The 13,340-nt window shown below is 59.6% G+C and overlaps 5 protein-coding genes across 5 annotated transcripts; 2 read left to right on the forward strand and 3 right to left on the reverse strand.

The window, feature by feature from the left end:
- Positions 1-150: 150 nt before the first annotated feature.
- On the forward strand, positions 151-1,878 carry PUNSTDRAFT_102324 (phosphoglycerate mutase-like protein; the record flags this gene model as incomplete). Its single annotated transcript, XM_007383458.1, has 9 exons — positions 151-203; positions 261-271; positions 334-341; positions 395-476; positions 530-920; positions 968-1,418; positions 1,469-1,483; positions 1,553-1,714; positions 1,858-1,878. The coding sequence occupies 6 exons, from the start codon at positions 151-153 to the stop codon at positions 1,119-1,121; spliced, it is 699 nt and encodes a 232-aa protein (XP_007383520.1). The 3' UTR covers positions 1,122-1,418; positions 1,469-1,483; positions 1,553-1,714; positions 1,858-1,878.
- Positions 1,879-3,541: 1,663 nt separating this feature from the next.
- Positions 3,542-6,411, forward strand: PUNSTDRAFT_143530 (uncharacterized protein; the record flags this gene model as incomplete). The annotated part of the gene is made up of 2 exons (XM_007383459.1): positions 3,542-3,676; positions 3,737-6,411. The coding sequence occupies 2 exons, from the start codon at positions 3,542-3,544 to the stop codon at positions 6,230-6,232; spliced, it is 2,631 nt and encodes an 876-aa protein (XP_007383521.1). The 3' UTR covers positions 6,233-6,411.
- Positions 6,412-6,447: 36 nt separating this feature from the next.
- PUNSTDRAFT_143531 (uncharacterized protein) lies at positions 6,448-9,249 on the reverse strand. The gene is made up of 3 exons (XM_007383460.1): positions 8,788-9,249; positions 6,736-8,677; positions 6,448-6,672 (listed from the first exon to the last, which is right to left on the reverse strand). The coding sequence occupies exons 1-3, from the start codon at positions 9,243-9,245 to the stop codon at positions 6,652-6,654; spliced, it is 2,421 nt and encodes an 806-aa protein (XP_007383522.1). The 5' UTR covers positions 9,246-9,249; the 3' UTR covers positions 6,448-6,651.
- Positions 9,250-9,430: 181 nt separating this feature from the next.
- Positions 9,431-12,115, reverse strand: PUNSTDRAFT_120390 (uncharacterized protein). The gene is made up of 2 exons (XM_007383461.1): positions 11,488-12,115; positions 9,431-11,420 (listed from the first exon to the last, which is right to left on the reverse strand). Exons 1-2 carry the CDS (start codon positions 12,024-12,026, stop codon positions 10,190-10,192), a joined length of 1,770 nt encoding a protein of 589 aa, XP_007383523.1. The 5' UTR covers positions 12,027-12,115; the 3' UTR covers positions 9,431-10,189.
- A 133-nt stretch (positions 12,116-12,248) lies between these two features.
- PUNSTDRAFT_86885 (P-loop containing nucleoside triphosphate hydrolase protein) lies at positions 12,249-13,340 on the reverse strand (the record flags this gene model as incomplete). The annotated part of the gene is made up of 4 exons (XM_007383462.1): positions 12,249-12,530; positions 12,595-13,017; positions 13,069-13,223; positions 13,288-13,340. 4 exons carry the CDS (start codon positions 13,338-13,340, stop codon positions 12,448-12,450), a joined length of 714 nt encoding a protein of 237 aa, XP_007383524.1. The 3' UTR covers positions 12,249-12,447.

Here is a 13,340-nt window from a genome sequence, read left to right on the forward strand (position 1 = left end):
GGTGGTGCCAGATTCAACCTCCGGCACCGGCGATGGCAACTTGAAGGGCAAAGGGCACTCTCATTGATAATCACATGACATCTGCGCTGTTACTTTCAATGAAATAGGATGAATCTGATTTGGGACATTGCGATGAGTACGCCGTTCGCGATGGCGCCGAAGTTTCCGAAAGTGTATCTAGTCCGTCATGGAGAGACGGAATGGTAAGCGCAGCACGGCGTCAATAAGTGGAGGCGCGCTGCTGATGACCAATTCACCAGGACAATCAATGGTCCGTCGTGAATAATATCTCGATATCCTGAAAACCTCTAACAGATGCGGAACATACTGCAGGACGTCATGTACGATACTCTCACCTTCCTGATTTACGTGACCCAACGAAGCACGCTCGCAGACTGGCACAACGGACATCCCTCTCACGGCGAGGGGTGAGGCAACCATGCTTCATCTGGGGGAGAAGGTCGCAGGACCAGGCAGTGAGCCCAAGCCTGTCGATCAGCAGCATTCGTAGGAACTCATGACATGCAAGAACTGATCGATCCATCGTTGCTCGCCTCCATCCATGTCTCACCTCGCATCCGCGCACAGAAGACCTTCACGTTGCTGTTCTCCAGGCTCCCAGAGGAATCTCGGCCCGCACTCTCCATCGATGAGCGCGTTCGTGAATGGACGTATGGCGATTACGAAGGCGGCCTCGTGAACGAGATCGCGGCGCGGCAGAAGGAGAAGGGCCTGAAGAGCGGCGAGAGAGGTTGGGACATCTGGGTGGACGGATGTGAAGGAGGAGAAAGCGCTGAGGAGATGTGCGCGCGGGTTGACGAAGTGGTGAAGGAGGTGAAGAGGATTCACCGGGAGTGGTACGAAGACCCAGCAAGAAAAGACGGAGAAAGGGGAGGCGATGTCTTGATCGTTAGCCACGGGTACGTCACACAGTCCGGATGTAGGATTTCTGTTGATGGGCTCGCAGGCATTTCTCTCGATGCTTCTTGGCGCGCTGGCTTGAACTACCATTACCCGACGGAAAGAAGTTTGTGCTTGACCCTGGAGGAGTTTGTGTTGGGCAGTACTACCACTCGCTGGACCACAGCGCTGTTGGAGCCATCAATCTCGGCGTTCTGTGAAGCCCTATAAGATGTCAGCGTAGATGAACACAGACGACCATCGAAGGCGTGACCACAGCTTGCGTTCTGCTCGATGCAGACAGGCACAAAGCGAGAGAAAAAGGGCAAATTCGTTCAGTCTATTGATGCTAGTGCACACGCATGCGTCCTGACGTCCAGCGTACGTCCAAGGTGTTCGCCACAGAGTGCCGGCGGGATAAGTGTCGAGCCAACGCTCCCAATGACCAATGAGGAGATCAATGCTTTCCACCCGCCTCCTTCTCCGCGTCCGCGATGAATTTCTTGATACTGTCAACCCTTCTCTCGTCAGCTTTTCCACCTGTGGTAGTTTCAGACGAAACACGTACAACTGCTCCTCCTCACTACATTGAAAATACGCGCATAGCCAGACGTGAGCATACGCCGAGGCGCATGCGGTAAATTAGACGCACCTGGAGCTGGCGTTGAACTTAACGGCCTCCTTCGCCTGCTCGACGGTGGTGGGCTTGGTGGCCTCCTTCTTTCCGCCGCTCGCGCCGTACGCAATGGCTGCCGTGGTCAGCATCGTGCCGAGCGCGAGGTACTCGTTCTTGATGGCGCGACCGAAGATAACGCTAAAGTACGTTTACAGAGGTGCATTCCGGTTGCGGTCGGGAAAGGTTGGGGACAGAGCAGCACCAAAGCAAAGCACAGCATCAAAAAGCAAGATATACGAATATTAGTACCAATCTTCGGAGGCGCAGCAAGAAACACGCACTAGGACATGGTCGTGGAGGTTGGGCAGACTGAGCGGAAAACGTTGCGCCGGTGACGGACTGGGCGCTTCGGGACTCTCCGGAGCTCATAAGGTTAAGCGCCCGCGGTACGTACATAACCGCACCCTTCCGTTTCTTCGACTGAAGACGCACTCAACTGCCATCAATCTGGATGCACAATGGGTGTTATAGACACCGATATTCTCCAACCCACACCCCAAACACACGTAGAGCTGAGTTATGCTTGGCCCTCGTACAAATTTACGGAACAATCACACCCTTCCGATCTTTTCAAAATCAGGTCCTCAGGTATGTCATAGCATCACCCGCATCTTGCTCTTATCCTGCCAGACCGAGAAGTTCATTGCAGACGTGTAATCATTCTCACAAACGGGACACATTTACAAACGTAACGTATGGACCTGTCGAAAACTCCGTCACCTATCTGTGCGAATCGCCTTGCGCCCCATGCATTGGTGCCATCCTCGTTCGCATAGCCAAAGATATTGCGAGAACAGACTGAAACCTGATTGTACAACTTGTACGAGGATAAACCTGCCTTTCTCGGATCCATTTTGCAACTGGTTTACCTCGTGATCCAATAACACGTGGCTATCCTCCAACTCCGGCTCCGGCGTCACGCCGATGGCAGACGGCGCTTATGACATAGCACGCCCTTGACCTCGGTCCTCCGCCATGCACTAGGACCGTTGAGTCTACCACCGGTTCAAACGTTCATGCCACAAGCAAGACCTTGTGCTTGATCTCCCATACTACTCAAAAGATCTCTTCTCTCATCGACGATGGTACGGGCGAATACAGCTCGACGTGGGAACGTTAAGGGCAGCGACGATACGGGCACTTCCGGAGACAAATTCAGGCAGAAGTCAGCGAATAGCCGAAAAAGCGAGCCCCCGGAAGTAAAGGTAGACACGAGGAAACATCATTAGGATGTGTCTCATATATGCGCAATAGACGCCCCGGTCAGCAGAAATATGCCGGAAGTTTCTCGCAGGACGATGCAGGGGACAACATCGCTGTCGCAGGATCCACCTAGCAAGCGAGGAGTGTCAAGAGGATGATCTTTGTGCTCCTTGTGAACTCCCGTCGCATCCACAGAGCTCCGTCATACTGGACGTCCCGACTGTGGATGGAGATACGGGAGTTAAACAAGGCAGCACAAAACGCCACCCGCGCAAAAAACGTACGAGACGAAACTCGCCGCCGTTAGCTTCGATTCCTCAGGTACACGTGGTACCCACCAGTTCTGGATCTTCCTCGCTCTCAAGCTCGTCGAGCGATTCCGACAGATCCGCGTCACCCGATCCGTTCCCTCCCACACCAACTACAAGCACTGACTCCACTTGGGCATACCTTGGCTGGCAAGATGAATTCAGCGAAGATGACCAGCAAGATGAACCACAATTTCCACTGCTCACCAGCCATCAACGTTTTTGTCCAGACCATGACCCATCCGATTGCGCTTCAGCGGGGGGCTTCGGAACCGACATCATCCCCATGCCCGCGTCAGATTCCGAGTTTGTGGTACGAATTCCTTACCAGAATAGTCTCAGCTCACCGGTTGCTTCGGTTCCGCCGATCGAATCCGGGGTATGAGTCAAATGAACTTTTTCACTGAAACGAAGCGATGACGCGTTCCCACTGTAGCGATCAACTCCTCCGAGGATGGCAGCAGCTCAGACCGCGCCAAGGCGTTTTGGTACCAAACCCAAAGAAATATGCCGGGATTATGCTCGTGGGAGGTGCTGGAGAGGTGCAGAATGCTGCTACTGGCACGACGATGAGCAGCCTGTGGAAAATGTGTGTATACCACTCGGCCATTCTTGATTTTTCGTCGTCTTATTTTGCCTGCAAAATCAGGTCAGCAACACTTCCCCGGCTGTAGAGATTCTCAGCGACAAACGGTTCCAACCGCTGAAATTCTCGAATGAATTCAGCGACAGTAACAATCACCCTCGCAGCGGAGACGCCGGTTTGGAACGCGACGACAATCCTGAAGACGCGTTGGATTTCACCCCCGAGCAGCTGCCGCGCAGTGTTTGCTGGGCTTGGCTCCGTGGCGGCTGCTCTCGCGGCGATGCGTGCAAATATCCCCATGGAAATTATAGACAGCCCGCCGCTACCCCTCAGGACAGGCCCATGTCATGTCAGCATGACTTTGGGGAGACAAGCAAGCCGACATTTCGGGGTTCAATCGATGCCAACAGCAACGAGCGAGAACTCGCGCTGCGGCCGCACAAACGCTGTGCGTCACTCACCATCACTCAATTCGGCGCGCGGGTGACGTACGGGGATGGTCTTGCTGTGAATCGTGTCCAAATCGAACACGAGAGTTGCACTCGTGTTGTTCTGAGCAATATTCCTACTTCCATATCGAGGACGGATTTCTTCGCTGCTGTCAAGCTTTTCGGTCACGTTCTTGATGTTGATTTCAAGGACGATCTCTCGATGAAGCGCGACAGTATGCTCGCATACGTGGCGTACACCCATCATGCCCGTGCCGTTCAGGCTATGTCGGCTCTGGATGGTTCCGCAATGTTTGGACGCGTACTTTCTGCACAGATACCCTCGGGAGTTTCCATTGGCCAGGGACTCATTCACGACTCCACGGTTGTGTTGAGTTGGGACGCACCAAAGCTCATTGGTTATGCAGGCTACGCAACACAGGAAGAGGCGGATAACATCATCGTAGCGACCAACGATCAGGAACTCGACGGGAGGATCATGAAGTCGTATATCCACACCGGGTTGCCGTCCTTGGGGGTTTGCACCGTGCGCCTCGAGAACATCCCTCGTCAATCGGTGATGACGAAGCGGAAGTTCATCGGCAAGACAGAAGGATTCATGATTGAAAAACCGAAATATGCCCTTCATGTTGCTGTACGAGAGGTCCGTGCATTCGTGGAGCGAAGTATCCCGCAAGCGGATCTACTGGCTTTCGACATGGACATGAGTCCAGATCGCCACGGCATCGTTCGTGCAACTATCACCTGCTCTTCAGCGGCGGCCGCGCACAGTCTGGCTGATATCATGAGCGGTCGAAAATTCAAGTCTCTCGGCAATGTCTCCATAATCTCCCATCATATGCACTCCGTGTCGTTCCGAATACCAAAAGCCACATATAACATTCTTTACGACGACCTTTGCTCCCTGGAATCCGACTTGGTGGGCGCCGGTGGGAATGTACGGGTGCTTAATCAAGAAGGTGAAGCCCCGGAGACTACCATTGAACTCATCGCGCCAGGCCTGCCCATTTTCCGTGTATACAGATCGCGCGTAGAACAGCTCCTACGCGGAGAGGTTGTTCACAAGGACGGGGCAACCGTATGGGACGACTTCTTTCTATATCCCACCTGCCACCGTTTTCTGGGCTTTCTTCGCCATCAGCAACCGTCGGTGCTCTTGCAGCGTGATAAGCACCACAGGTTGATCAAGCTCTTTGGACCCTCTGCCGGCAGAAAAGTCATTGCGGACTACATCATCGCAAAGGTCGAGCACCTACAAGGACAGTCGCGCCATACGTTCCCCCTTTCCGGGCGTTTAATTGGTTTGTTCTTCTCATCGGATCTGCGGAGACTGCAGCATGCCCTCGGTCAAGAGAACGTCAACCTGGATAGGGTCCGGAAAGTGCTTCATGTCCGCGGGGGCAGCACGGCATATGGCCTTGCTCGCGATATCATAGATCACGCGGAGCGTCGGTACCCGCTGCGGATGCGCACGGAGAAAACCAGCTGCTCCGTATGCTTCGGCCCGACCGAAAATGCTGTCGTCCTCGCCTGCGGCCACCGATACTGTCGATCGTGCGTCCACGGCTACCTCACTTCGGCATCCGTTCAGTCGTGGCCCTTGACCTGCTTGGGGGATGACGCGAAGTGCCAGCGGGAAATCCCACTTCGCCTCATGCAGCAGCTCCTCAACCCGCGCGAGTTCGAGGATGCCACCCGGCGCTCATTCCTCGCCTACATCCGTTCGCACCCCGACGAACTTCAGTTCTGCCCGACCCCAGACTGCCCGGAGGTGTACCGCCCCGGGCCGAAGAACACGACGCGCCAGTGTCCGACCTGCTTGAACCGGATATGCACGTACTGCCGCACCGAGTGCCACGACAACATGCGCTGCGAAGAGCGCGCGCAGCATCAGGAGCCGCTTTTCAAAGAGTGGGTTGCGGCGCACGACGTCAAGCCCTGCCCCCGCTGCAGCGCACATATCGAGCGCGTCGCGGGCTGCAACCATATAACGTGTGCCGCGTGCAGAACCCATATCTGCTGGGTCTGCCTGAAAACGTTCCCAGACGATCGTGAGATCTACGGACACATGCGAGAAGCTCATGGCGGTATTGGGTTGGAGGAGATGTAAGATGTGTCTGCGATCGCGTGTAAGATATCGGGAAGGCGGGGCTTCCAGGGACTCTGTATTTCGGGAAAACAGCTATATGTTATCAGTATGTGCATTAGTTCTGTTATGTCGCCCTATAGACGAGCCATACTATGTTGTGCTACCTCTTGTACGCCCTTTCAGTATATTGTACATTGATGCCATCCCTCGAGCCGAAAAGATTAGCACGAGCATGTATTCAATCGACAATACCGGTAGCTACACAACTGTGAGTCAATAACACAATCAGAAAACTCGAGGAACCACAAATCAAGAACCACGTGGTAGAATATGAGCCAACGAACAAATCTCCGCCGATCCAACACCCAAAAAATATATAAGAGTGCGTTGCGGATATCGGCATCATGGGGTATCATCATCGTCTCTCTCTTCCAATCGCTTCACGGGCAATATGTCACGAACTAAACAAGGGCGTTCAGCATGCATGCGGACTCGCGGGAGCGTCACCGGGGCGCACTACTCACCGATTCGTACGGCCGCAGCGGCAGACGGCCCATGCGCGGGAGGCTGTCCGGCAACTCGGGCCGATTCTGATCCCATTGAATGAACATCCCGTACTCGTCCTCGAAGCCATCGCGCTCGTGCGGGTAGTCGGCCAGCTCGGGCGGGTACTTACGATCGGGCGGGGCGTAGACGATGCACATGTCCGCCGTGAGGTGGTCGCCGCGGCGGTTCCAGAAGCCGCGTCGCCGGCCGCGCGGGTCCCTTTGGGTGGTGGCGCGGCGGGTCGGGGTGGATCGGGTGACGGTGACGGTGGACGAGGAAGAGGAGGAGGAGGAAGTCGAGTTGGAGGCACTGATGGCGCTGGGGTAGGTGTACGCTTGCGAGGACGCGGAGACGGTCGGCCTTGAGCCGTGCACGATGTCGGACGGCTTGGGCGGGTCGGGGAGCGGGTTGTGCGGCGACGATCGGGGGTAGGGCGTCGACGCGGAGCGTGCTGCGGCTGCGGACGATGACGAAATTGGGGCAACCGCGTGCTGGTGTTGGTGGTGGCGATGGGACGAGGATGTATAGGCTTGGGCTTGTTGTTGGGTGAGCGAGGACGCCGACTGAAGGGGCGGCATCTCTGGGTATGTCCCGGTGGGCGCGACGACAGGGTACGTCTGGCTCCGTCCGAGCGAGCGCGCATGGTGCTGGTGGCCTTGCGCTTGCGCGGACGACGAGATGCTCGCCTGCGATCTGTGCGCAGACACAGGGGTAGGCGACACCTCGCGCCGCTCCCGCGTGCGATCCCTCTTCCGCTCGCGGGCCCTCTCCCTCTCCCGATCGCGATCCCTGTCCCTGTCCCTGTCAACAGAGTGGTCCACGAGCAACGGGCTGAGCAGACTCGCGAAATTGTCGAAACCGCTCGGCTCTTCGGTGAGCTGGCTGAGCGTGCTGAACGTCGTCGACGTCGCAGACGTCGGCGTACGCGCGGGTGAAGTGCTTGCCGATTGCGAGCGCGAGTGCGACCGAGACGCGGAGGCGGAATGTGATCGGGAAGCAGCGGCGGCAGCGGCGGGCGCCAAATGGCGCTCTTCCCAGTCGGCCGGGCGGGGCGGGATGACCATCTCCGCCTCGGGCATCGTGCGCGTGCGGCTGGGCGTGCGGCTGCTATGCTCGTGGCTCGCGCGTCGGGACGGGGTCTGGCTCTGATGGCTCTGATGGGGCGGCGAAGAGTAGATCGGCGCGGGCGCGGTCTCCGCGCGCCGGCGCTCGTCCGGCCTAGGCGTAGTCCCGGACAGATAGTGATTCGGCGTGCGGACGACCTTGGGGGAGAACGTCGGCTGGAGCTCTTGCTTGGACGTAAAGGGCTCGGGCTCGGGCTCGGGTTCCGGAGCAGGTGGGGGCCGGCTCGCAGGCGGCGGATCGCGGTAGATGGCGGCGGGGGCAGCGCTGCTGCTGTGCTGCAGGCGCGAGGACGTGCGGCGGTGACGCTCGCGGTCGGGCGGGTCGTTCTGCGATGGGCGGCGGGACGATGATGCGGACGATGGGCCGGCGGAGGCGGAGGCGGAGGCAGAGGAGAAGTAGCCGGAGTCCTGCGAGGCATGCTTCAACGGAGCGCCGAGGCTGGAGGACGAGTTGTGTCTCGAGGCAGAGGCGGATGCAGATGCGGAGTGATAGCCGGAATCGTTCGAGCCGTGGCGGGAGAGCGGTTCACCCTTGTTGCTCGTGCGCGGATACTCGGCCGCGCGCTTGCGGATGTCTTCGTGTAGGGAAGAGTAGCCAGACGAGCCGGAATTGCGGTCGGGCGAGGGGCGGGTGGCGCCGCCCGCGGTCGGATCGGGCCCCCTGGTACGTTGCGATTGGGATTGTTGGGGGCGATCGGCGGACGAGGACGGGCCGGCGTCGAGCGCGAGGTCCCTGGGCGCCCACAGCCACGGCGTCGGGGGTGCGTTCTTGAACTGATCGTCCTTGGATTCGTTCCTTTTGGCGCAGCGTTAGAAACTCGCTCTATCTATACCTCTCCCTCCTTCCCCCACGACCCCGGCGAGGTGGGGCACGACGGAAGGAAGAAGCGACGATCGACGACTCACTTGATGTCCATCCCCGTCAATCCGAGTCCGTTCTCTTTCAGCTCCGTCGCCCAATAGGACGGGTCGGGCTGCTTCGGCACGCGCTTGTACGGGTTGAAGCTCTGCTGCTGGGCTTGCGGCATGCCGGGCCACTGCCAGGGGGCCCACGCCATCTGCTGCTGCTGAGCGGCGGCGGCCATCATGTTCTGCTGGGCAGCGGCGGCTGCGAACTGGGAGGCGCTCGCCATCGGCTGAGGGGGGAATTTGGGGTTCTGCACCCAATGCCCGGCCATCCAGGCCTGCTGGGAGATGCTCACGCCGGAAGGCATCGGCGGGGGGCCGTTGAAGGGTACGGGGGCGTGCCATCCTGCGGCGGCGGCAGAGGAGGAGGTCGTCCAGGGGCCCGGGGGAGGTCGGTTGTGGGCCTGCGCGGCGAAGGCGGCGGCGGCAGCCTGCTGGTGTTGAGCGACGCTGAACATGAAGCTGGCGAAGGGCTTGCTCAGTGATCGGCCCGTTGATATATGTATGAGTTTCTCGCGACACTCACTGCTCCCGGGGATGTATACGCGCGGTGGGGCACCAGGTGGGCTAATCGGATGTCTTGGGGGCTGGGCGCGGGCTGTGTGGGTGCAGTCGCCGGCCTGGCAACAAAATCCGGCGGCGACGAGCGTGGACGAGCAGGTCTTATAGGTTCAACGAGAGGTGCCACATCGACGAAGACAATGCAGTCGGGACCACACCACGAGGGACAAAAGGACGAGTTGCAGGGATGGTGGCACTGGCAAAGCCAGCCGCTGCGCCACACATCCTCATCTCAGCTTTCGACTCTTGCTCACCAAATTACAAACCTGCCGAACCCAACTCATCGCCTGCGCCGCGACGCCTAAACATCATTTGGTGATACGCATTTTTTTTTTCTGTCCGGCGATGGCGCCCGCAGCGGAGACGGCGCGAGCGTCGGCAGAAAGTTCCCACCAAAAGCTGTTCAAAAGGGCCCACGGGGACCTTGTTGATTGAAGGTGCCCCATGCGGAAGCAAATGACAGAGCAAACATTCCTTCCGTCCAGTCGTCATCAGCACGAATCTAGCGTCGTACACAACCCTGAAGCTTCCTATTGTCAGCGCCGTCTTCCAGAGACTACTAACGATAACGAATCGCATCCAAAAGCGAAGGGACAATTGGGGTTACTACATACTAAAAGATCGTGATCGGGGTGGGGTGTAAGAATAGCGGATCCGGAAGCGTATAAAAGCAGGTTTTAACTATGACTCTTATGACACAGCGCCACCCGCCATAGATCTTGATGGTCATGACGCCGGCAACCACCAACGGTGGGCCCCGCGTTTCACAGCGCCCGACGACGTTTCAGATTGGCGCCGAGGGCGGAGGGCAAGGCTCGGTAGCCGCGTGGCCCGTGCGGAACTACCAATTCCACTCGTCCAGGTCATCTTTGGCCTGGCCTGACGCCGCAGTGGCCGTGGTCGTCGTGTGCGCAGCAGCAGGCGTGAGCAGGACGGGTGCTTTCGTGTTGAGCACGCCGAGCGTGGTGTCCGGCGTCATCACCTCCCCGCCTAACGAGTTCCCGTCGTCCTCGTCCAGGAGCGACGCCGTCGACGGCGCGGGCGATCGCCGCAGCTTCTCGCCACCTGGCGTCGTCGACGGCGCGGGGGGAGACGCCAGCGCGGCGAAAAGGCTCTGGCCCACGTCGCTCAAGAGCACCGAGGCGCGCTTCAGGTTCCGGTTCTTTTCCCGTTCGAGCGTGCGTCCGACGGTGCCCACCCACGCCGACACGGGCTGCTCGAACGCGGCGCCGAGGGTGGCAAACGCAGGGGCGACGGAGGAAGGGGATGCGGGAGAGGGTGAGGTGGCGCTCCGCCGTATCCGCGGTGGCGACTTGGGCGCCGGCTGAGACACGGTGGCGGAAGGTGTATCGGGAGTGGGTAATGAACCCAGGAGAGTCGTCGTCGTGATCGAATCCGAGATGGACGGCGGCCTGTCGCGCGACTTGCGCCGCTGCAGCTTGGCCGCCCGCGAGTCGAGCGCCGACGTTGGCGTCGTGGCGCCCACTTCCGCCCAGTTCCAGTCGTCTTGTTCCTGTCCCTGCTCCTTCTCCTTCTCTTCGTCGTGTTCGTGTAAGTCCTCGTGCTGTTCCTCGAAGCTTGTGAGAGACGAGTTGGACCCTTGTGACAGCCTCGTGCCCGCTGAGTAGTTCGTCGTCATCGTCGCTGCCGTCGAGATGCTTGACGTCGACGCATGCGATGATCTTGCCGCCGTAGACAGCGAGCGCAGGTGTGGGTTCAGTGGCGACCGCGGTTGCACGGACGCGGGACTTTTGGGAGACGCGGCAGACAGATCCGCAAGGCCGGCGAGCATCCGCCCGACGCCTTGCACACCCTCCTTCAGTCCGCCCATGTTGAGCGACAGGTCCACGCTCGGCTGGCTGTCCCGCGGGGATGAGCCATTAGCGGAAGATGAGGCTATGTTAGATCCGGCGGAGGGAGACGAGGCGTAGGCGCGGTCGAAACCGCGGTGGACGATCCGCTCCCACTTGCGCTTGAGCTCGGCGAGCTCGGCCTCGTGCGTCGCGAGCTGGGTCCGTAGCTCCATACAGCGTGCCTCCTTCTGCGCGATGAACGACAGTAGATCCGCGTGCCTGTATCATATAACGTTAAACCAGTTCAGCACGGAACGACAGAGAAGAAAAAAAAAAGGGAACGCACTTCTCGGCGAGCGTCAACGGCGCCCTCTCCTCCTTGCCGTCCAACCCTTCGAGCCCGAGCGTCGACTTTGGCCGCACCCGCGCGTTGGGTATCCGCCCTTCTCCAGCGGCGCCGCTCCTCCCACCGAGCGAATGGCTCCTCCCCAGCCCGCCACCGCCGTCCGCCGCCAGAGTCACGGGCGACCGCACGCGCTCCACCGCGCCCGGGCCGTCCGGGCTGAAGTACGCGATCGACGACTGTCGTCTTGAAGGGGCATGCGGCGTGCGTTTCGGGCTGCGCGCGGCCGGCGAGCCGGGGATGCTTCCGCTGCCGCCGGCGGAGGCGGAGGTGCCGGGTGCGACAGTCGAAGAGGACGGAGTCGGCGGGCGTGCATTCGTCGCGAGTTGAAGAGGCCGAGGCGCGGTGGCCGAGGTCGGACTCGGGGTGAGTTTCAGAGGACGTGGTCGACTGCTACCACTGGTGGTTGCAGGTTTGGACGTGGAAGTAGAGGCAGACGCGGCGCTCGTAGCGATGGTGTCGTATACCGTCGAGCCGAGCATGAGGTGCCGGCGTAAAGACCGTAGATAATGAACGAGGCGGACGCAGAGACGTGCGAGGAGGAACAGAGAGCGTCGGTGTCGTCGTCGGCGGGCGAGTAATTCGATATGGCGGAGAAACTGGGAAAGGGTGGTGCTGCCGGTAGCCGAGGCGGGAGCGCCTGGGCCGCCTGGGATATTCCACCAGCTGCGGATAACGACCATGTCCGTCGTACGTACTTGATCGCAAGTCATCGCACATTCGCACTGGACAATCCGTACTCGTACTCGTAAAGGGACTTTATATATACAGGGTGAGATGATAAACAGGGTTTCAGACCCGACGCGACGTCGTTCACGGGTCCGAACTGACACAATAAACCGCTCCCGCCAAAGTCTGAGCGTACACTATAGCGCCAATTGTGAGCGCGATCTTCGTGGAGGCCTAAACATGCACAAGCTCCGGATCGTCCACGCTCGTAATCGTCCGTGTGGGTGGCAAAAGGTGGTCAAAGACGAATCGGCCGTCTACGGGCAGCGTCAGCACGACATATTCGGCGCGAACGAAGGTAGGTAAAGGCAGAACGCGTACTCGGCTCGTCGTTCTCGCGCGCCCGCCAATGCGCCTCCTCGAGGTCCTTGGCGACGCCGCTCACGACGTGTCGCTTCACAAGGCGCTCCCTAGCGGCCTCTGCGCCGACCGCGACCCACCATCGCTCGTCCAGCAGCCTGCCCGCCTCCGCCCACGGCTCCACGTCCATGAACGTGTACAGGCCTTCGATAACCACGATCCGGTGCCTCGGCAGGATCACGACCGAGTCGGGCGAGGGGTCCTTCAGCGCGTGGTCGAAGGAAGGCGCGAGGATCGGGGCCGCGGCGGGGGCGATGGGTGCGCGGAGCGAGCGCACGAAGGCGAGGTAGCCCGTGCCGTCGAACGTCCAGTGAGCACCGCGCCTATCGTGTGCCAGCTTCGGGTCGGGGAACGCGTCGAGCTGCGCCCGCGTCAGATGCCATCCTGTGTGCCGTCCAGCTCGTCGCGAGATGATCCGTCGACCGCGCTGCTCACCGTCCAATCCGACCATGACGGCTTCGGTCTGCACTCCGGACGCACTCGCGGCGAGCAGCGCGTTTGCACGATCTACTATCCGCCGCGCGATCGTGGACTTGCCCGAGGCGGGGACGCCGGCGACGCCGACGAGCCATCGCCGGTCAGTCGGGATGCTGGAGGTGCACGGGTGCTGAGCGGGATGTTCTGGCACACATCCTGGGCGACAGGACCTCTCACGTCTGTACTTGGCGGACGAGGTGTTCTGCGAGTTCGTTGCACACGGGGTCCAT

The sequence above is a fragment of the Punctularia strigosozonata genome, assembly GCF_000264995.1.
Source record: "Punctularia strigosozonata HHB-11173 SS5 unplaced genomic scaffold PUNSTscaffold_6, whole genome shotgun sequence".
Lineage (NCBI taxonomy): Eukaryota > Fungi > Basidiomycota > Agaricomycetes > Corticiales > Punctulariaceae > Punctularia > Punctularia strigosozonata.